At 33.7% G+C, this 22,006-nt stretch overlaps 1 protein-coding gene across 6 annotated transcripts in view; it reads left to right on the top strand.

The window, feature by feature from the left end:
* Positions 1–22,006, top strand: part of ERBB4 (erb-b2 receptor tyrosine kinase 4) — a 1,134,420-nt gene that overhangs the window by 867,983 nt on the left and 244,431 nt on the right. For 2 of the 6 annotated variants that reach the window (XM_084998987.1, XM_084998986.1), the window contains exons 16-17: positions 5,551–5,595; positions 5,717–5,791. In XM_084998987.1, coding sequence (XP_084855113.1) covers positions 5,551–5,595; positions 5,717–5,791 — 120 coding nt within the window. The remainder of the gene's footprint in view (positions 1–5,550; positions 5,596–5,716; positions 5,792–22,006) is intronic. The other 4 variants (XM_084998988.1, XM_084998990.1, XM_084998989.1 and 1 more) reach the window with 2 other exon arrangements.

The following is a 22,006-nucleotide window of genomic DNA, read 5'->3' as shown; positions in this document are numbered from 1 at the left end:
AGACGAGTCAGCAACAGAAAGATAAAACTTTGCCTCCTAAAAAATCATCCACACGAGGGTTTTATTGTTTTGCAGCTAAAATTAAACCAGTAAATTATTCAATATAATGTTGATGTCAACAGCTGTTGCCATTCAAAATTGAGACCTTTTGCTGTTTTTGCAAATCTAATTACAACAAAGCCATTAGGGAAATGAAAGTGAGATCACAGAGCCGTAGTCTAAATGTGTAGCTGGTGTGTCTTCCTCACAGCCCTTCTAAATACTGATTATATAATAAAAGAAGAGATATAGAGTGGGGGGAAAGAGAAGTAGGGATAATGAAGAGATCGGTTTACCACAGCAACCAAAGCCGGATGTCAACTTAAAGGGAGAATGACGGTGTGATAGGAAATACATCTGACCAGACCATTTGGGAATCCTAGTAAACAGAAAGATGACTTGAAATTCCCTGCTGTAGAATGATGTTGAGACAGAATTTGAATATTGCCCTCTCTTATCTGCTAAGGTAAATGGATCCTGTCATGACTAACAGTGCAGATGGACTTTCTGCCTTTGTTTTCATTTAGCTTTCTGCCATCCTTTTACTAAGAGCTTCTGTATTGTCCAGGTCTGCTCACTTCATAGAGTTCTGAGGTCACAGCCCCAGAGCAGAGTCTAGGAATTTGGAATTTCTAAATTCCTAAGTCCTCCCCTGTACTCTGTGTGGCGTAGCACTGTGCTTTGGGATCATTTTAATGAAGCCATGAGGTGCTCTGTGCAGTCAGCCCCTTCTGAGCATGTAGAAATAGTCTTTCCCTAGAAAGATCACAGGGCAATATGGTTGAGGGGACGAGTGGCTATTTTTATTCCTAACCATGTGTGATAGCTGACCCCTCAGTAAGTGTGAGCTTAACTAGGCCGACTCCATTTTGAAAAACAGCTTTTCTTTTATATGCCAATATTATGTCAGCTAGATAATTCAAGAACCAAGTTAATGGAAATAGTCTTTCAAATCACATTTTTCAGAAAGAAAATTCCTACTTTGAATACTGTTTAATGATTGTCTGAAAATAAAATTATCTGCGTAATACCTTAAAAGCACTTTCACTACTCTAAAAGTACATTAAATATATTGGCTCTAATAACTTCTTTAGATATTTTTAAAATAGGTGATCCATTTAGCCATCTCCTATCGAGAGATTCTAATATTCCTAGAGGAAAAATATAACTTCATATCTTATTGCCTTGATTATAGGACTTTTATTTTAGCAGCCTTTCTCATTCATTCCTCAATTTTATGTTGAACCCCTACTGTGTATCAAATATAGTGATAGTTAAGTTCAGAAATAAGCAAGACACAGCTCTTGACCACTAGGAAGTCACAGTCCAGTGAATTTTTATTCTTACAATTCATGTCTTCCTATTAGAAATCTTTCTCTGTATTTTGAAGTGTTTAGCAAGAATTTAAAACTTAGAAATGATATTCATATTTGAAATTAGCAGAACAGAATTTTTAAAAGAGGGCTTGTAGGAGTTCCCGTCATGATGCAGTGGAAACGAATCCAACTAGGAACCATGAGGTTGCAGGTTCGATTCCTGGCTTTGCTCAGTTGGCGAAGGATCCGGTATTGCTGTGAGCTGTGGTATAGGTCGCAGATGCGGCTCAGATCTGGCATTGCTGTGGCTCTGGCATAGGCCGGCAGCAGCAGCTCCCATTAGACCCTAGCCTGGGAACCTCCATACGCCGCGGGTGCAGCCCTAAAAGGACAAAAAAATAAAAAAGTAAAAGAGGACTTGTAAACTAAATTTAGTATACAATTGCATAGTTGTAAGGACAAAGATTATAGTTTCTTTATTAACATCACTAGCATCTACGATGAATATCAATTTAAATTTTTGTTTTGAAACGTGAATTTCGATATTTATTAACTAACTATCCAGAGAGTTACATCTTTCTCCATCCTCATTTCATCTCTTATTTGGGATTTTGATTCTTCAAAAATTTAATGTTTCCATTATTCTTTGATCTTCTTGAATCAATATAAATTGCAGGTGCTAATTAGTTGCTTATAGAGAGAGAGTACAAAGAGGTGAAATAGAATGTACATCTTTAAATACAGTGACTTGTATTTAGGAAACACAGTGCCACTTCAGACACATTCTTATTCATCTTTGTCTTCCATTTTTTTAATTCTCAATTTATAAATACATTTAAATCTCAAATATCCTACAAAATCTCCTAGACAAATTTTCATGACATCACATCCTGCCCCCTCAGTAGCTCCTCCCTTTTTCTTTGCCTCTGTCTTTTTTCCAGTATGCTTCTCCACTCACAGCAACCTAATTTCTAGTGACCTTGACTATGACAATTTACATACTCTTAGTTCTTTTATTAGACTTCTCTTTGCATTTGACATCAACTCTCCTTTACTGATTTGGCTCTCAGAACACTATAATTAATTTATTTTACTCAGTTATATTTCCCTATGTTTCTGGCATCTGACCTCATCTATGCCATTTACTAATTATTGGAGTTCCTTGAGTTTCAGTCTCAGTCCTGCTTTAAAGATCCTTCTTCAGCCATCACATCCACTTACATGATGTCAACCTTCTCCTATAAAATGGGTAAACTGGATCATTATGCTTCTACCTCCCATCTTCCTTGCCCCTGCCCAACCCCCAACCCGTGCCCTGCCTCATCTGATACATACTCATATTTCCACCTGCTGAGGAATATTTCTACCTGGATGGAAGAAAGCCACACTGAAAACTAGATACCCAAAACTGAAATTACCAATCCCTCCTGCCTGAACACACACACATACACACACACAAGGGAAGGTTTTCTCCTCGAACGTTCTTTCATTGATAGCACCACCATTGTCAAAGTTAGAAATGAGTTATTTTTAACTCCTCTGATCTTTCCACTTCTATCAGCGAATCAGCCATCAACTACTCCTTTTCCCCTCATTATTTCTAGAATCTGTCCCTTTGCCTCCATCCTATGCACCAGTTCCCTAGTCAAATCCTTCATCTTCTCTTAAATAGACTACACCAGTTTCCGTACCAAAGGAAACTGCCTAGTTCCCAGATGACTAGTTCCCACAGGGTAAAGAGACCAACATATAACACAAGTCTAGCAATTTCATGACTTCTAAAAAACTTTACAGTGCTTCCCTCTTTTTTTTTTTTTTGTCCTTTTGCCATTTCTTGGGCCGCTCTCGCGGCATATGGAGGTTCCCAGGCTAGGGGTCGAATTGCAGCTGTAGCCACCGGCCTACGTCAGAGCCACAGCAACGCGAGATCCGAGCCACGTCTGCAACCTTCACCACAGGTCAAGGCAATGCCGGATGGTTAACCCACTGAGCAAGGCCAGGGATCGAACCCGCAAACCTCATGGTTCTTAATCGGATTCATTAACCACTGCACCACGACGGGAACTCCAGTGCTTCCCTTTTTAGTTTGTTCCTATGCATCTTCAAGTTCTGGTTCCTATCTAATGGTCTAGCTTCTTTTCTATCCTCTTTTTGTTGCATCATGTTTCTCTCTATTTAGAATTATTTGTACCTGTTTATATACACTCTACCTATCCTCAGATCTATGTTGTTGCTTCTGCTTTTTCTTTCCCCTTAGAAATCATTGCCACTCCAATTCTGGTTCTCAGGACACTGAACTTCAGCTTCCTGACTTCTCCATGAGGGTTACCATGACCTTCTGAAGCTGTGTGCCCATGTACATTATTATATGTATCACGTTACACAGTACACTGTTTATGCATCTGTCTCCTCCATTAAATTGTGAGCTCCTTAAGAATAGGAAAACTGTCTAATTCATCTTTTTCTGTTCTCCCCAGCTATTAGAATAGTAGGAAAACTTAGTAGGCATGTGGCACAGTTTCTTATTTTTATTTTTTGTAATGTATGAATGAATATCTTTCATTATTCATACTTTCCTCTCAAGTTAAATTTTACTTTCAAGTATTTTTATCTTTAAAAGATTATTATAAAGACATAGATTACAAACTAACCATAGCTTTCAGATTATCACTTGGAAATAAGAAGTAGGCTATTAATTTTACAGAGAAAAAGCATTTTGAGGAAGATATAATAGTAAACTAGAAAAAGATAAGTCCTTTAGAATAGAATAAAAGAACACCATATAAAACAATTTGGAAACTTTTACAGTAATTGATTTTTTCATTTTTAGAAATGATTTTTATTATTTATTATGGAATCAACTCAATGTCATGTGCTCTATATTTTAAATTTTTAGTTCTTATTTGTGTTTTTTGGGGAAAGTCTTTTTCACAGTGTATTTCCCATTTTTCTGCACATGAAAATTTTTCTGGGCCACTCAAAGCTAATCTTCAAAAAGCAATTTTTTCCCCAGGAGGAATGTTATAACAGAATCTGACAAAGCAGAGAAATAGTGGCTTAATTATTTTATACATAGTTATATTAGTTTACCAATGTTACAGAGTTTTCTAACGATATAATTGACAGTCTGGCCTTATACAGTCTGAGCACCTTATTACTTCATTACGTAGTGATTTTAATTCAACTTCCTTTTCAGTTTTAGAAAGTTGGAAAAAATATTACCAGCAAAATTAGACAGTTCTATAAATCATAACTACACAAGAAATCTTGATAATTTATTGGAGCTAAATGTCTTTAATGAGAAAAAGAAAAAATACAATTCAAATTCATTGAAATATGGAAGAAATATTTCTAAAATACCTCAAAATTGGCATTTTTTTTACTATTATACTTTCACTTAAATGTTAACATCAGTGGGTTCTTTAGTTACCTAGGTCTCAATTTAGTCATTTCCTTGGGTAGTATTTATTTGCTATTTTTTTATTTCAATATTATGGCACTTTTAAACCTGTTTTTATTTGCCTGTTATGGCCTTGCTCTTTTAAAAGCGAATGTCAAGATAAACTGTGGTATGGTTAAACCAGTTAATTTGCTTTTAAAATGAATTCATGTTTAAAGATAAGTATATTTTAAAGACAGTCACAACCAAGGAATGGAATAATATGATTATGTAAAGTATCCATGAGAATAGCATTAAACCATGTTAACTCATTTTCTGCTAAAATCAATCTTTAATGAATATTAAGCATCATGTATTATATTGAATAGCTCATGTTTCCTCTTTTATTGATTTTGCTTTTTACTTAAACTTATGGCCTTTTAGAAGAAACCATATACATGAAATTATAGCCATTGAAATATCAAGTTACTCATCAAGACATATAATCATGAATGATACAAATGAATTTAAAATATTAGAAATGAGCAGCATGTATTTGGAAGTTATTCACAGAAACAGAGTACAATGTCCGTTACTGTGGACATGTTATTTTGCATTGCATTTGTGTTGTATTTGCAATTAATTTCTGGGTATCCATGGAATAATAATATTCTCACTAGCTTTAAATTTATGAAGTTCTGAAATTGTCTAATAATGATAATTAAGTTTGACACAATCAGTATGTCTTTCTGATTCTTTTTTTTAAATGACTGATTTTTTTTTTCCTTGTATTTTTAAAATTTGGATTTTCTGCAGGTGCATAGGCTCAAGTATTGAAGACTGCATTGGCCTGATGGATAGGTACTTGGTGTGCTTGCTTCCCATGTTTTTCTTCCAAGGCTCCATGTGTGAGCACTGGTGCATGTGTGTGCATGTCACTGTGAACGGAGAATGATGTTTTCTGTTCTGTAATTGCCTGCAGGTGTAGCGGTCCAACTAGTCATGACTGCATTTACTACCTTTGGACGGGCCATTCCACATTACCACAACATGCTAGGTAACATCTACCATGTTTCCATTTTGTCACTCAGATCCTTACCCAGTTATCATGGATAAAAAGTACGAACCAGTTGGGTAAAATTGACAATATGTTAAATCAGGGAATTATGAAAGAGGCATATAACACTTTATTTTTCAAGCTGAATTTCTTACCTCTTCTTCTTTTATTCATTATGATTTTAGAACCTAAATTAGTAAAGTCATTTATTTTTAATTTTGTACAATGTAAACAGAATTTTAAATTTATTAATCTGGAAATTTAGTAGTATATTTTTGTTCGTAACTCTATAGATGATTACAAAATAAATATTTTAAAAGAGCAATTTGCAAAAGTTGATCTGTTTTTATAAGATGTTATTTAATCTGACTTTATGTTATTTTAAACTGGTTGGTATATTCTCTAGGCATCAGAATTGCTGTAGACTAAAGACAATGTAGAAACTCTTTTTATGCAGGTAAAAGTACAAGTTAGAATTAAAAAACAAGTTATTTCACTCATGTTTGTACAGAAACCTATATGTGAACATTTGTTGTGGTTCAATGCAGAATCACTAAAACCTGAAAATTAGTCAAAAATATCTTTTAATTGTGATATATCCATACACTGTAACACCACTCAGCACTAGAAATGAAAAAACTGCTGATATACACCAAACATGGATGGATCTCAAAAGCGTTAAGCTAAATGAAAGAAGCTAGACTTAAAAGAAGACATACTATAGAATTCCATTTATGTGGCATTCTATAAAAGACAGAACCATAGAGACAGAAGGTAGATCCATCTTGCCAGGGGCTGGGGAGTGGCAGATAAGGTTGACTCCAAATTCTCGCGAGGAAATTTGTGGATGGTGGTGGTGGGACTGTTCTACATCTTGATAGCAGAGATGGTTGCACGGATGTACAGGCTTCTCAAAATGGTAATTCAGTACATTAAAAAGAATGGATTTTACTGTGTGTAAATTATGCCTCGATAAAGTTGATTTTTAAAACATCTTATGTTTAGGAAAACAATAACTTTACAATGTTGGGTAGAAATATTGTTAGCTTTCTTTATGAAACAAATTAATTGTATTTTTCAGAAGAAAGAATATAGTGCTAAATTACAATTAACAAAGTAATCATTTGGGGCAAAGCATTGCCTTTTAATGTAAACCTTTGATTGAAATACAACATATATATATATTTATATTTAAAGCCATAAATGTAAAACATAAATGCAAAGCTCAGTAAATTTCTCCAAATGAGACAGTTGTGTAATCATCAGCCAGATCAAGAAACAGAACAGTATCAGAACCAGAAATGCTTCTTGTGCCCCCTTCTGAGGGTAAGTACTACCCTGAATGCTAAGAACATAGGTCAGTGTGCCTATTTTTGTACTTTAACCATGCACTATGGACTCTTTACATCTGGCTTCTTCCGCTAAATATTATATCATGAGATTCATCCATGTCTTTTAACTTAGTTGTAGTTTTCTTTAATTTATATTTTATTTTGCCTTTGTCTTTAAAACAATGGAAGTGATATGTCTTATTAATAAAGTATTTTTAATGAAATACATAAAAAATTAAATTAAAAAATAGAATGTGGTAAAGTGATCACACAACAGCGGCACTTTGGCATTTGGGCACAAGACCAGTTAGTATAGTAGTTTTGAGCAAGGTCAAATTATGAAATAAATCAACAAGAGGGAGGGGGAGGGAGAGAGAGACCTAAAGCCCAAACTGGTTTGATAAGCTAATATCTATTTTAGATTGTTACTACATATATGAAATAATTTTTCCTCCTTGAGACTTTAGTTGTGTCATTGGATGTCAATTTGAAGCATGTTTTCACATTCGTTTTGATGATTGTCTTATAATCATTACAGCCAATCAATTAACAAGAGGCAATGTAGTATGGTTAGGTAAGCTGTCTTTGGAATTAGACTGAGTTCAAAGCCAGGCTCTACCATTTTTTAGATGTGTGACCTTAGGTAAGTTCCTTAAATTGTCTGAGCTTCACTTTCTTCATTATAAAATAAGAATATTAATATCATTCCTAAATTGACTATGAAGATTGAATGAGCCCATAAAACAGTGACTGGCTTAGATAAATCACTCAATAAATGTTATTACTTATTATGTCTCTAGATATCAGATATTTTAGATGTTAGAGATGAAGGAGCATATCCTTCCAGGAGGAGGAAGGTCTCTTAGAGTCACCCAGGGATCTTTAATATTTACCTCTACCCCTTTGACAGGTCCTTTGAAGGAAAGGACATTTCTTTTTTTCATCTTGAGAATCACTGTCATGATGTGGGCCACTGGTACCAAGAATAGTAGGTCATAGGCAAAGGCATATGCAGAGACAGAGAAAGGATTAAAACCATAGTGACAGGTGACTTGTGGATTTCAGTGCAAGTAACTGAGATTACATAACTCAAAATCATAGTATGCCTTATAGATTTGATATTTCCAATATTTATATCAAAGTGGTTTGGTAATGCTCAGTCCTATTACTTGCCTAGATTTCCATGTCATTCCCTATCGTCTTAAACCAATATACCTGATTCAGAATAGTTTTGTTATAAATAGGTGATCATGTCTAGGAATAGCATAGAGAGTATAGTTCAGCCCTTCATTTCTATGAAAAATCACTTGTAGGCATTTATACAGGTAAAGAGCAGAGGCATTTGTACAGGTAAAAAGCTTTTCACACTTTTTCTTGAGTGTGAAAGCCTGGGTTCAAATATTGACTATACACTATTTTTTATCTGTGGAATGGGGAAAGTCATGGCAATTTTTAAAATGGGAATTCTTATACCTCATAAGATCAGTGTGAGGGTTAAATGAGATAATACACAGGAGCCATTATCTAGGATAAGTTCACTGGTAGTGTTTATGACTCTAGTTGAAATATTGGCAAAACAATCTTTTTGAAGCTTTCGTGAGGTTGTGTTCTATTATCATTAGGGCATTAATCCAATAGTTCAATGACTATGAAATTGACACATCAAAATTTCTCAGGTTTTAAGTAAATTTTTTTTCAGACTTCTAAATAAAACTATTTCAAAGAATTGGTAGTAGGTAGCTATTTGCTCCTTTCAGAAAACTCTAGATATTTTTAATACATGTTTTGAGCTTAAATTTTAAGCAATGTGACTCTACTCTTCAATTGTATTGATTTGTTAGAATTAGATGACTTGTTGAGGCATTTTATAAGGTAGTTTGGAATTTTTTATGAAAGATTTAGCTTGGACACTCTGCAACAGTATATATTACTGTGGGGAATTTTGAGGCAGACTGAATGAGAGGTAAAAGTAACAAATACCTTCTTTTTCAGGTCCTTAATATTGCAGTAAATGCTTATTTCTCTGAAATGCGGTGAGCATATATTTAATTGAAAGCAGGGGACTATTCTAGTAATATTTCAAGTCATTTTCCAGTTTTAAATTCTATGATAGTTTTCCCCCCTTAAGATTCTGTCCTAATTGATTACATCTTATATAATAGAAGGACAAAAATAAGATAGAATTAATTGTCATAAACCATGTTTTAACTGGGAGATTGTACGAAAGCCCAGTTGTCTTTTAGTCACAGAAAATTACACTGAGCATATCAATGTGGCCATTTCAAGATATTTGGAGTTCATACTCCCTGTTGCCCCATTATGCTGTATTCTCTTTCCTAAACCAGCAGGAAAGGAGATTGAAGATTTAAATGAAAACAGGTGAAATGTTTCCAATCTTGATCGACTTTCATTTTCTAAGCAGTGTTATTCTTTCCTAAGCCTACAATTTTTGAATTGGTTTTCCACACTCCATTTACCTTATAGGCTGCTGCTGGAATTTTCTTCCAGGAAGATTGGATAGGATAGGATAGAATTTTTTTTTTCACCTGTAGTCTCCTAGACTATGCTACTTATAATGAAAATAATACTTGTAATTTTGAAACTTCTCCATAATTTCCTTATCTGAAATAAATGCCTTCAAAACAGCATTTACCTTTGATGCTCATCCTTTTCCATCAAGAATCACATGAAGAAATATGTTCAGAAAATTTTTTGTTATTATTTTGTATGCTATTTATTTTAGCTTGCACGTATGCTGTTTTCATATAGAATCTCATAGAGTGCTGTATTAGAGTCTTTTCTACTTTAGTTTCCTTGTCAAATATACATCCAAAGCTTTTTTAAGGTCTCAGTTTCTTACTCTATTGGAACCTAAATTTGTTCATCTCAACAAGCAAAGACTATTTGCAAAGCCTTTTTTTGTTAGTTAGCAATCCTAGCTGTATACTAGTTTTTTTTTTTTTTCAATTTGGGACATAAATTATTATGACTACTAGATATATGTTCAAAATTTTTTATCCAGCTATTTGCTCCAACTCAGTTATTCTAGATGCTTCACAATATGAAATAAGGTAATTCAACTTAATTTAACTCCCTAAATCTCATATAGGAAGATACTTGAGAAACACTTTATATTCCTGTCACATTTTAACGCCTGTGTCACACTTTCACTTTACAATATAGTGGTTATTCCCTAAGAGGTCACATAACAGTTAATCCTTTAGGAGTGTGACCCGTGTAAGATATACAAGAGAGATGATGTGATATTCTTGGCATCACTTTTACAAATGGCACAGTCTTTTTTCTTTGTTTGTTTTGCCTCCAAGGAACTTCGTTTGTAACTTATGACCACATCTAATGGTCAAAAAAGTCCGTAGATAGTTATCTCAGTTGAGTGGCAGTTGCGTTATGATCTCTAAGCCCAATAAAAAAAAGTACACAGGCTTTTTATTATAAATCTATCCTCAGTTCTCCACATTCTGGTATATTAAATTTACTTTTGAGTTAAAGAGTCTGAAGAGGTGAAGGAGAGTATGTGGGTTTCTTCTTTTCCAGATGATTTTACTCTTACCCTTCCCAATACTCATAAAAATACCAAAATTATCAAAGAAACATAAGGCAAGAGCAAAACATCTCAGATCAGTTGTTGTTAATTCCTCTTCATACAGTTCAAGTGGTTATTTTAAACAAAAGTATTTAGTAGTTCAAGGATACGGGAGTGCCTTTTATAACAATATGCCACAAAAATCCCTATACATTGTTACAATGCTTTTACAGATCCTAGAATCATTAGTATTCAACTCAAAGCCACTGACTATAAAATGTGACCAGAAGTCATACTTCTGGTTAAAATCAAAAGAGATTATAAGAGTATTGACTTTAGGACTATAATAGAAAATCTAAAGATAGCATTACTGAACTGAGAAGATGTTTATTATACTATTTAAGGGTCAGAGCAAAAATTCAGTGGATTGAGGGAACCACTGTGAATATTTTTTTGCTCTTTCCCATGAGCATCTTTCTATAGTATAGAAATAATGGTGTTGTAATTATTCATTTCTGATTTGGAATGATGTCAAGACTGCTTACAGTCAATGATCTCCAAATATTTTAAGCTTCATTGAAATTCATTACTGACAATCCAATGTCCTCTATTAAAAATGGAAACAAAAAAATAAAAGATATCTCTAAAGTCTCAGTTCTTTTCTTTAGGCAGATATTTATATGGTTTAAAAGTATTTTGAATATATTGTTCCAAGATTTGACCTGTGGCATTATTTTTATAGAGTATAATTTAGAGGTGTAAATATGACATCAATATTACTAAGGATTTTTAATTTGGATTTTAATACACTAAATATTAAATTTTATTTCATAGTGTTTTATTTCTAACCTAACTTTCAGACAGAGCTGTCTAAATTGCAACCAACTAAAAATATAAACCCGTTGCAAACATTTCTGTAGCTGGTACATACAGAGTTCCTCTGACAATGCACAAAGGAAGTAAAAAAGTAGCAGATATGGCAAAATGAACAAGTAATCCCTAATAAAGAGAAATTACTTCATGCTTTCCAAGGATTAAGATATAAATATGTTAAACAACAAGTTATGTATACATGTATGTAAAAAGTGGCATTTAACTTCATCCCTTACTAAAATCTGACACAAAAGTTATCGGTAAATTATTGAAAGTCCTAAGAGTAATGCCTTCTCATCTAGTTAGCACCCAAATGCTATTGATTGAATATCTCAAAATTAATAAACTCTAAAATAATGAGGGTTACCACATATAGCATATATATTTTATCTTTTACTTACTCCTAGTATTTTATCCTTAAAATCATGCTTAGTATGTATGTGAAATAATTTCAGTGTTTTATAGAAAAAAATCAGAATAATTATATGAGTGAATAGTATTAAACTTCTCCAATATGAAGATATTAACAAATTTAGCTTCTAAAGCTATCCTAGTTTACCCTCAAAATCTATTTTGAAATTCAAAATATCATATATCTATATTATATATTTTATAACTAATGGCAAGGATTTGGAAAAAAAATCTATTTTGTGATTAGGTAAAGTGAAGGAATTGATCAACTGTGTATGTTTTCTATTGTTATGTAAAAAATTACCATAAACTTATCAGCTTAAAAATAGAAACAAAAACACAGTTCTGTAGGTAAAAGGACAGGCTTGGCTATGTTCTTTCCTTAGTATGTCACCAGACTGAAGTCAAGGTGCTGTCTGGGTTATGTTCTCATCCAGAACTTAGAGTCCTTTTCCAAGTTTACTCAGAAGGCAGAATCCAGGTCCTTGCAGTTGTAGGACTGTAGCTCTTGTTTCATTGTATATTCTTTGCCTTGGGCACTCCTTGTCACGTAGCCTGCTCTATCTTCAAAGACAGCATCAGTGTGCCAATTTTCTCATTATTGAATATTTCAGTTTTTATCTCTCTGACCTCTAGACCCAAATTGAGAAGCATCTGTGATTAGATCAGGCCTACCCTTTTGTCTCCTTATCTTAAGGTCAAGTGATTTGGAACCTTAATTATATCTGCAAAATCCTTTTATAGCACACCTAAGTTACTATTTGATTGAATAACTGGGTGAACATGTTTATACACTAGAGGCTGGAATGCTGGGGCCATCTTTGAATTCTGCCTACCTTACTTGCCATGGTGACTTAAGTATAGTATTTCCAATGACCCCTTTCTTATTTCTTCTTGTCCTGCAAGGAGGAACCTTTATTTGCTATGTCCTATGCAATTTTGCTGTATAAGAACACCTCTAGGTCTGGAAGAAATTTGTCTTACTACCTTCAAATAATTTATTGTTTGTTTGCTTGAAAGAGAGCCAGAAGCAAGCAATTAAGGTATTGTCTTAGAACTAAAACCAGGGTGCTTTTGTACACTTATTTTCTATAAGGTAAGGTCTCAGTGTACACATTGACTCCAGGTCTTCCATATTTCATTTGTGAGCAGTATAATTGGGTACAAACTGGCCTAGTGTTAACACCAAATTTATGTCCTTTCCATTTATTTATCAAACTGGTGAGTCTTCCTCAAGAGTGCTCTAGACCTGCTCTGAGTTTGATAAGGAAAACCACAAGCCACATGTGGTCTTTGAGCACTTGAAATATGGTCAAAACAAATTGAGATGGTTTGTAACCATAAATTGTACCCTAGATTTTAAAGACATCATATCAAAAAAAAAAGGAATGTAAAACATCTCATTAACATTTTACCATATTGATTATATGTTGAAATGCTAATAATTTTGGATATATTGAGATAAATACATTTTTACCATAATTAATTTCATCTTTAAAAGGATTTCTACTAGAATATTTTAAATAACCATTTTCTCACATTAGGTATTCTGGTATAGCGCTGCTCTAGAGCTGTCATCAGAAAACTTTGAATACTCTTATCAATGAAAGCCTTTCATCATACACTCATCTAGGCAGTTATAAAAATAGAATTTATGATAGATTTTTAATAGGGTGAAATAAAATTTAATATAAACAGAAACTGTAATTTTTTTTTCTTGCTTCCCCACTTTGGAGGTCACAGGTTTTGATTTTAGAGTGTGATATCTATATTGATAGGGAATAGGCCTTTTTGCAATGAGTATTTTTGGTGATAATTTTACACACAGTAGAAATGGTGGAGGGAATGCTTTTACATGTTCATAGAAGGGTATTTATTTTATCATCTTTGATAGGTTACAGATGGTATGAGTCAGACAGACAGAGACAAGGAGAAACATCTGTTTGCCTGAATGCATTGTATATACCTATATATTTATATGTGCCCACAAGTCTTATAAACTTCCATTAGAGAAGAACTAAATATGACCAGTTGGGTCTGAATTTAGAACTCCTAGTATTGTCTACTTTTTAAACTGAAAATTACTCAAAGATTTGGTATTATATTGCACAGATTCTCTTAAAATATCTTTTGAGGCCAAAGGTTCTATTAAAATATTTATATTTTTATATGTCATAAATGAACAATAGTTAAACATAAGCATTTATTAAGTAAAGGTTAAAATTTCTATTTTTATGCCTGATATGCATGTGTGTATTCAGAAAGGAGTCAAAATTAGTTCTCCATATAAGTCAGGCATACATTGGATTAAGCCCTAAGTATCTTTTCTTTCTTTTCTATATTTCCTATTTAACTATTTAACTAAAGGAATCTAATTTACTAAGACCCCCTTCTGTGATGTGGTTGCATAAAATGATATGTAGATATTAACTTAAATTGCTCTCTTCATGCTTTTTTCTTATTACCTCAGCACCTTCCCTAACTAATCATTCTTTCATAAACATACAATTATTTTTATACTTCGTATGTAAGTAGGAGCTAATTAACAGAGAGCACTTTGATTTACCAGTGAAATTCCTCACAGTGATTTCATTTTTTGCTACCATCCCCCCACAAACCAATAGTGTTATAAATTAATTTTAGTAATTTCACAGTAACTCATAACTAACAAATGAATGATAAGGAAAGGGAAATGCACTTCCAATAAACTCTGAGTGCTATATCCATCTCAATTGTTACGGCATTCTGTTCCTCTGCCCCGAGTAAAGCATTCCATATGCTTGAGTCATTTATGGAATAATTATAGTTACTTTTAGTAGAGCAAAAATAAAACAGCAATAACAAAAATCTCTTGCCATAAAAAATTTTACTTGTTTAAGGGAAAAAAACTTTTTTTTTTTTTAATGAAAAAAAGCAAAATCTATTTCCAAATATATTTCTTTCTTGAACCTCTGGATCCCAAATCCTTGAGTTCAAATCCCAGAGTAAATGCCACCATTGTTCTATGTACCAAGAAAGAAATGACCAATGGAAAAAATCAAAACACCAATTCTTATTTCTTTCTCAGAATAGTGTTGCTTTTTCCAAAATCTTCTCAGACTTGGAGCTTCTTTTTGCCATTCTTTATAAAAAATTCTAGTATATACCAGGTACACTACATTTAACTTTCATGATATAAAACAATTATCACCATTATCATTTAACAGTTGAGGAAGCAAGATCAGAATAATTAAGCAATTTACAAAAAAAAATAACTTAGTACATGGAAGAGCAAAGATTTGAGCTCAAGTGTGTCCATTGATTCTAAAGTTCACATTTCTTTCTTCCTACTAGTATGGTTCCCGAGTGAAAGAACAGTGGAGAGAAATTCCTATGATGAGGATGATTGAATATTTTATAACCTGCTAAAATAATTTAACCCTTCATCTTTCTCTTAGTCTTAATTTTTATTTATTTTGACTTTCTCCAATGTATAGCATTTTATAGTGCTTGTCTCCACACAGCATATTTTAGTCTAATAATACACCTGACATTGCTTGATCAGAATAGAGCAATACTTCCCATATTCTAAACATATACTCTTGTATAAAGATTACATAACATATATATTTTTTACTTTTTATATATTAACACATCAGTAACTAAGACATTTATGAATAAACGTAGGTAAAGCTATTTTAATCATTTCTAAAGTAGTAGTTATGGATAAAGTCTAGTCAGATTTAGTTAAAAAAAAAAAAACAAAAACCCTGTGGTTCCGTATGAGAACCACTTGCGTCAGAGACCTGACACTAATTATATTACTGCTGCCACCCCATACTCACTTACCAAAGGTAGAAATAAGAATCTGAAATTCATGGTCAGGCAACAATAAAATAATGGATGAAGTGCTGGGCTTTGACAGGCTTTTTTCTTTAGATTTTCCTCCCTAGTTTATACTGCAAGATTTGTGAGATGGGACCGAGTTGGTGGAAAGTTGTAATGAATACAAAAAAGTAGTATATGAAACCTAGATTTTGTATCACTTGATTCTGTTTGATAAGGTGAAAAAGCGATTTCTGCCAGGAAAATGTCTTCCCACTATCAATACAATCAAACATACCATATTTTATTTGTTTTTGAAATGATAAAATGAAAAAAAAAAACACTTCTATATATGCTGCTTAACAATAGCCAGTGAGTAAATATTAGTTATATTTACTACATATCAAGCACTGTACACTCACTCATATTATAACATTTATAGTGTGGTAAGAGAGAGAAAATAGTCAATATCATTTTATAATTATTTGTATTTTTACTTACTAGGAAGAAAAATGTAAATGAATTGGATGGTATTGGGATAGTAAGAAAAAGAAAAATACTACAGATGGCACTTAAGTTTTTGATCTGACTAAGTGGGTGAGGGGTGATATCATAAACTGAGATAAAGTCTCAGAAAGAAATGGAACAAATTTTATGGGGAAAATTAAAACAAATCCTGTTGGGTCATGATGTGCTTGAGTTGCTTACTTGATATCTGAGGGAAGAACTTGCAACGGCAGGTAGTTATAACACTCTGGAGCTCAAGAGAGGGTCTGAGTCATTAACCAAATTTAAATCCATAGTATTGGATGAGATTCCACAGGCAGAAAGTGCAGATGGAAAAGAAAGCTTAGGAATGATCCTTAAGATATCCCATTATTTAGGGGCAGAGAGAAGGAGAAAGATAGCACAAAGGAGATTTAAATCGAGGATTAGGAAAAAAATGAATTCTGGCAGCCAAGTGAAGAAAATTCCTAGGTGAAAGGGAGTGAGACTAAGACTAATGCTGATAGAGAAGAACAATTGATCATCTTATTTGCCAAGAAGGAAATTATGGGTGAAACTTGAAAAGGCAGAAACAGGAGTTCCCGTCGTGGCGCAGTGGTTAGCGAATCCGACTAGGAACCATGAGGTTGCGGGTTCGGTCCCTGCCCTTGCTCAGCGGGTTAACGATCCGGCGTTGCCGTGAGCTGTGGTGTAGGTTGCAGACCCGGCTCGGATCCCGCGTTGCTGTGGCTCTGGCGTAGGCTGGCAGCTACAGCTCCGATTAGACCCCTAGCCTGGGAACCTCCATATGCCGCGGGAGCGGCCCAAGAAAGAGCAACAACAACAAAGACAAAAGACCAAAAAAAAAAAAAAAAAAAAGGCAGAAACAGTTTCCACTGGAGTAGTGGTGATAAAATGAGTTAAGACTGACTTGAAATAGTTAAGAAAAGGACAAAAGAATACAGAACTAGGAAAAAAAAATTTGTACAGAGAAAGCTTTCAAAAGGTGTATGCTGCAAATGGAGAACATGAAATCCAAAAAGTGGGTTTTTTGTTTGTTTTGCTTAATTTAGGCAACATTATAACATGTTTGTAAGATGATGGGAATGATTTTAAAAAAGAAAAATATATTTCAGGAGATTGTGAACAACTGCAGGCAAAATTCCTCTCATCAGAAAAGATGGAGTTCAATTTGCAAGTGGAGAATTTGGTGGGAGAAACGAGCAGGGATTACATCCATTGTAACTGGAAGAAATTTAGATTATATGGGCGAATATGAAGGTAGATCGCAGTTTTTCTGGTAAGGATATGGGACAATTCACAACCTTCTAAAATGAAATATAAGGTGAGGTCATCATTTTAGATTAAAGTAGGAGAGACAATATTGTAATTTTTAAGAAAGAGATTTACTAATCCACCAAAGATGGAAGGAGATCATACCAGAAGTATAGTGTAAGTTAGAATGATCTCTTTGCCTTGTTTTATTCAGCCATGTTGTGATTGTTTGGATCATGTAGGCATGGGTACTTGGAAACTTGTATTTACCCAAGATTAGGGTTTTGCCAGGTAAGTACTATAGCCAGGAGACAGAGGGAAGTGAATTAAGGCTATAAGAAAAATAAATGATGGCGTTCCCATCGTGGCGCAGCGGAAACGAATCTGACTAGGAACCATGAGGCTGCAGGTTTGATCCCTGGCCTCGCTCAGTGGGTTAAGGATCCCACATTGCTGTGAGCTGTGGTGTAAGGTTGTAGATGTGGCTGGATCTGGTGTTGCTGTAGCTGTGGTGTAGGGCTGGCGGCTGAGGCTCCGATTGGACCCCTAGCCTGGGAACGTGCATATGCTCCGGGTGCGGCCCTAAAAAAACAAAAAGAGAAAAGAAAAGAAAATGATAATAGAAAAGGTAATAAAAATTAAGTTGAATGATGAAGGAAGTTGTTACATAAGGGAGGCTGAATATACAATGAAAATATGGTAGGGTCAATGGTCGAAATTTCCCAATATTGTTGAAGTAAAGATAGCAGCCTAGGTGAACCAAAAATAGAGAACTGTCTCATCTAAAAATAGTGTTCTTGAAATAAAGATTCTGGAAATGGTAAAGATTCAGATACTGATAATATGATGAATGGGAGTATGTAGCTGAGGCTATTGGAAATCAATAAGCAGAGGATTGGGAAGCCAGGAAGGTGGATGAAGGTGAGGAGAAGTGACAAGATTCAATAAATATTTAGAATTTAAAATTGGTTATTGGTGATTAACTAGATATGAAGTAATTAAGAGAAGAACTCTTTATAATTACTCCTAGGTTTCTTGTTTGCAAAGTTGCATGGGTGCTGATAACATGAACTGATATGTAGCACAGTGGAGGGGTAGTGAACTCATAAATGTGATTTTGTATGTGCTGAATTTGGGGTGATTTGGGTAGGTCCAAGTTATGTTAAGTGGGAAATTTAATGTACAGAAGTCTTCCATATATTCAGTATATAGCAATGTCTCTCCATATACAGATATGGAGTAAAAATGAATAGGAAATGTGGGAGTTCTTTTGTGGCACAATGAGTTAACGATCTAGTGTTGTCACTGCTGCAACTCCCGTGCCTCTGTAGGGGTGATACAACCTCTGTTCCAGGAACTTCCATATGGGTACTCTCCACCAAAAAAAAAAAAAAAAAAAAAAAAAAATGAATAGGAAATATGAAAATATAGCTAGATGCTATTGATATAGTTTGAGAAGTTTACATGTGAAGGAAGGGAGGGAGGGAACAAAATCAAGAGAGGTATTTTGACGATGGATGAAATTGGAGTTTTCTGAAAGATCTGGTAGAGAGTGAAAGGTTGGATATATGGGAGAGAGAAGAGATCATCGATTATAGGTATTTCCTAAAAAATCTAGAAGAATGAGGGGGCAAAGAAAATATGAAAGGATTAGATTTGGAAATGAAAAGACACCTGTCTTTTTTTTTTTTTTTTTTTTTTTAGGAGAGAATAAATATAGAGAAAGGTGCAGATAGATGGATATAAAAAGTCTGATAGAGTTTCTGTTTAATGTTCTGTATTCTCTCTGAAGTTGTAGATGTGAACCCATCTTCCCCAAAGGGAGGAGGGTAGGTTTTAGTGTGTGTGAATGTATGAAGAGAGTAGTGGTCTAAGATTTTAAATTCAAATATAAACTCTTCTAATTTTTGCATTTAAAATATTCTGACACTAATTCACATATCATCAACAATTTGCAATGTGTTATTTTACACGTATCCAACTGAAGGTCACCCTTTTTTTTTTTTTGCATGAAAATAACAGGTTGTGGTTTGCTATCAGTGACTCTGAACTCACTAAATTAGAAGACGTAAATATTTAATCAGAATCTAATAGCATCCTGTGTGTGTCCTGAGAAATTAGCAGGTTTGATACCTGTAGTGAAAAATTGCAAAATGCCAATATAGGACCATTACCCTAAATTACACCATTACTTACAAAGATTGGTAGTTTTTTTTGTGCATGTGCAATTATGCAAGTAGAGAACATTCATTGTGTCAGGAATCAGAAATTTTTCTTCCTACCTCATTTTTCTTGAAATTGTCATAAATAAGAAATTATATTGTAAATAACAATCCCTTACAAATAAATATATTTGAGTCTGATTGTATTGATATAACTAAATTTATCCTCAAACCATGTTTCTTGTCTTGGCAATTTGCCACATGCCTCTCAAATCTAAAGTAAAAGTAGAATTCACCATTCTGGTGGTTAAGGCTCATTAATTGTGATTTAGGTGTTTTTTTTTTCAGATTAATTATTATTGTCAATATATTTTCAAATGGCATCTAAAATTGCAAAAGTAACACATGGTCAGTGTATTAAATATAGAGGTATGTGTGTATAATGTATATTTATCCTTCTACTTCTACACATCAATCCATATAATAATACATGTATACAATAATAAACCTTTTGTTTGTTTAAAATATGGGAACATCACACGTTATTCAGCAACTTAGTTTATTCACTTAATAGTATGTTATGGACAGCCTCCCAGATCAATAACTTCTTTTTACAATCACATTATTTTCCTTATTGTCAATATATGGGCAATCCAGTATTGAAAGATAGGTTGTTCCAAATTTTATGACTTTTACAAGTTATAAAATTATATATATATATGTATATATGTATATGTGTATCTGGCATTATAAAAAGTTTCTTTAGCTAGGTACAATTAAAATACATGGAAAATAATTTATTCAAATTTTCTAATCATTATTCAAAAAAGTCAAATAGACAATATATTAAAATTATAAAATGACAGGAGTTCCCACTGTGGCTCATTGGTGGCAAACCTGACTAGTACTCATGAGGACATGGATTCAATCCCTGGCCTCATTCAGTGGGTTAAGGATGCACCATTGCCATGAGATGTGGGGTAGGTCACAGATGCGGCTTAGATATGACGTTGCTCTGATTCAACCGCTAGCCTGGGAACTTCCTTATGCCATGGTGCAGCCCTAAAAAGACAGAAAAAAAAAATTATAAAACTACAGATGTTTGTGTTAGAAAGCATTTAAGTAATAGGGTCTCTTTATCTATATTTATATATAATTTATAATTTTATAACAGATTTTATACTTATGTAAAATTAGATGTGTTCCTTCAAAGTACGGCCAAAGATTTTCACCAAAGGTTACCAAGGACTGCTATATTTACAAATGTCTTCTAATGAGTTTACTGTTTTCTTTATGGTGTCATTAATTGTGTTATATAGAAGACTTGACGGATAAAGAAGCTTAATTAATCTTTTTTCAAGGTTTTTTGATTTTCTAAAGTTGGTTTTAAGTAATCCTAAATGAATAGATATATACATAGATGGATCTTGAATATTTCAACAACTAATAAGATTACTTTGATTCTATAAAGTTTTGAAACAATTAAAACTTAAAAATTGACTTAGTGAGTTGTGCCAATGCTTTAACCTTTTTATAAAAGACTAGATTGCTTCAAAGGGCCTCTCCTTTTCTTCATTCTCATTCTCTCTTTTAAAAACTAAGACATCATTACCTGATAATAAAGAAGCGCATGTATTTTATAGCTTGGTGATTATTGCATATCATCTTCAGTGTACAGTTATAAAATATTTAAATTAGATTGTTGTAAATCAGATTACTTTGTTTTTGACTATTTTACCAAACACTAAAGTACTATTATATCCCCAAATGTACTCCAGAAAGGATGATGGTATTTTCTAGCCACAAACTCGTTACCAGGTATTAAAGTTAAGACTCATTAACTACTATCTCTTGTTCTCCTATTTACCCTAAGAAAAACTTAAATTTTGCATTAACTTAGCTGGCATGATTATAAGTAATGGTGAGCCACTTGCGTAGGGAATATCCTAGATGGAAAAATAATGATGTGTTATCTGAAAAACTAAAATATTGACAAAGAGAAAGACAAATTTAAAAGGAATTAATAGATCTACTTAGGAGTTCCCAATGTGGCTCAGTGGTTAACGAATCCAACTAGGAACCATGAGGTTTCAGGTTCCATCCCTGGCCTCGCTCAGTGGGTTAAGGATCCAGCGTTGCCATGAGCTATGGTGTAGGACACAAATGCGACTTGGATCCCGAGTTGCTGTGGCCCTGGCATAGGCCAGCAGCTACAGGTCCAATTGGACCCCCAGCCTGGGAACCTCTATATGCCTCGGGAGCGGCCCTAGAAAAGACAAAAAGACCAAAATATATATATATATATATCTACTTAAAACCAGTTTTTAGA

This window comes from Sus scrofa, chromosome 15 (assembly GCF_054392235.1).
Source record: "Sus scrofa isolate SSC_HxYL_T2T_F1_AM1 chromosome 15, Sscrofa_HxYL_maternal_Yorkshire_Landrace_v2.0, whole genome shotgun sequence".
In the NCBI taxonomy this organism is placed as follows: domain Eukaryota; kingdom Metazoa; phylum Chordata; class Mammalia; order Artiodactyla; family Suidae; genus Sus; species Sus scrofa.
This window is presented reverse-complemented; position numbering and strand designations above follow the sequence as displayed.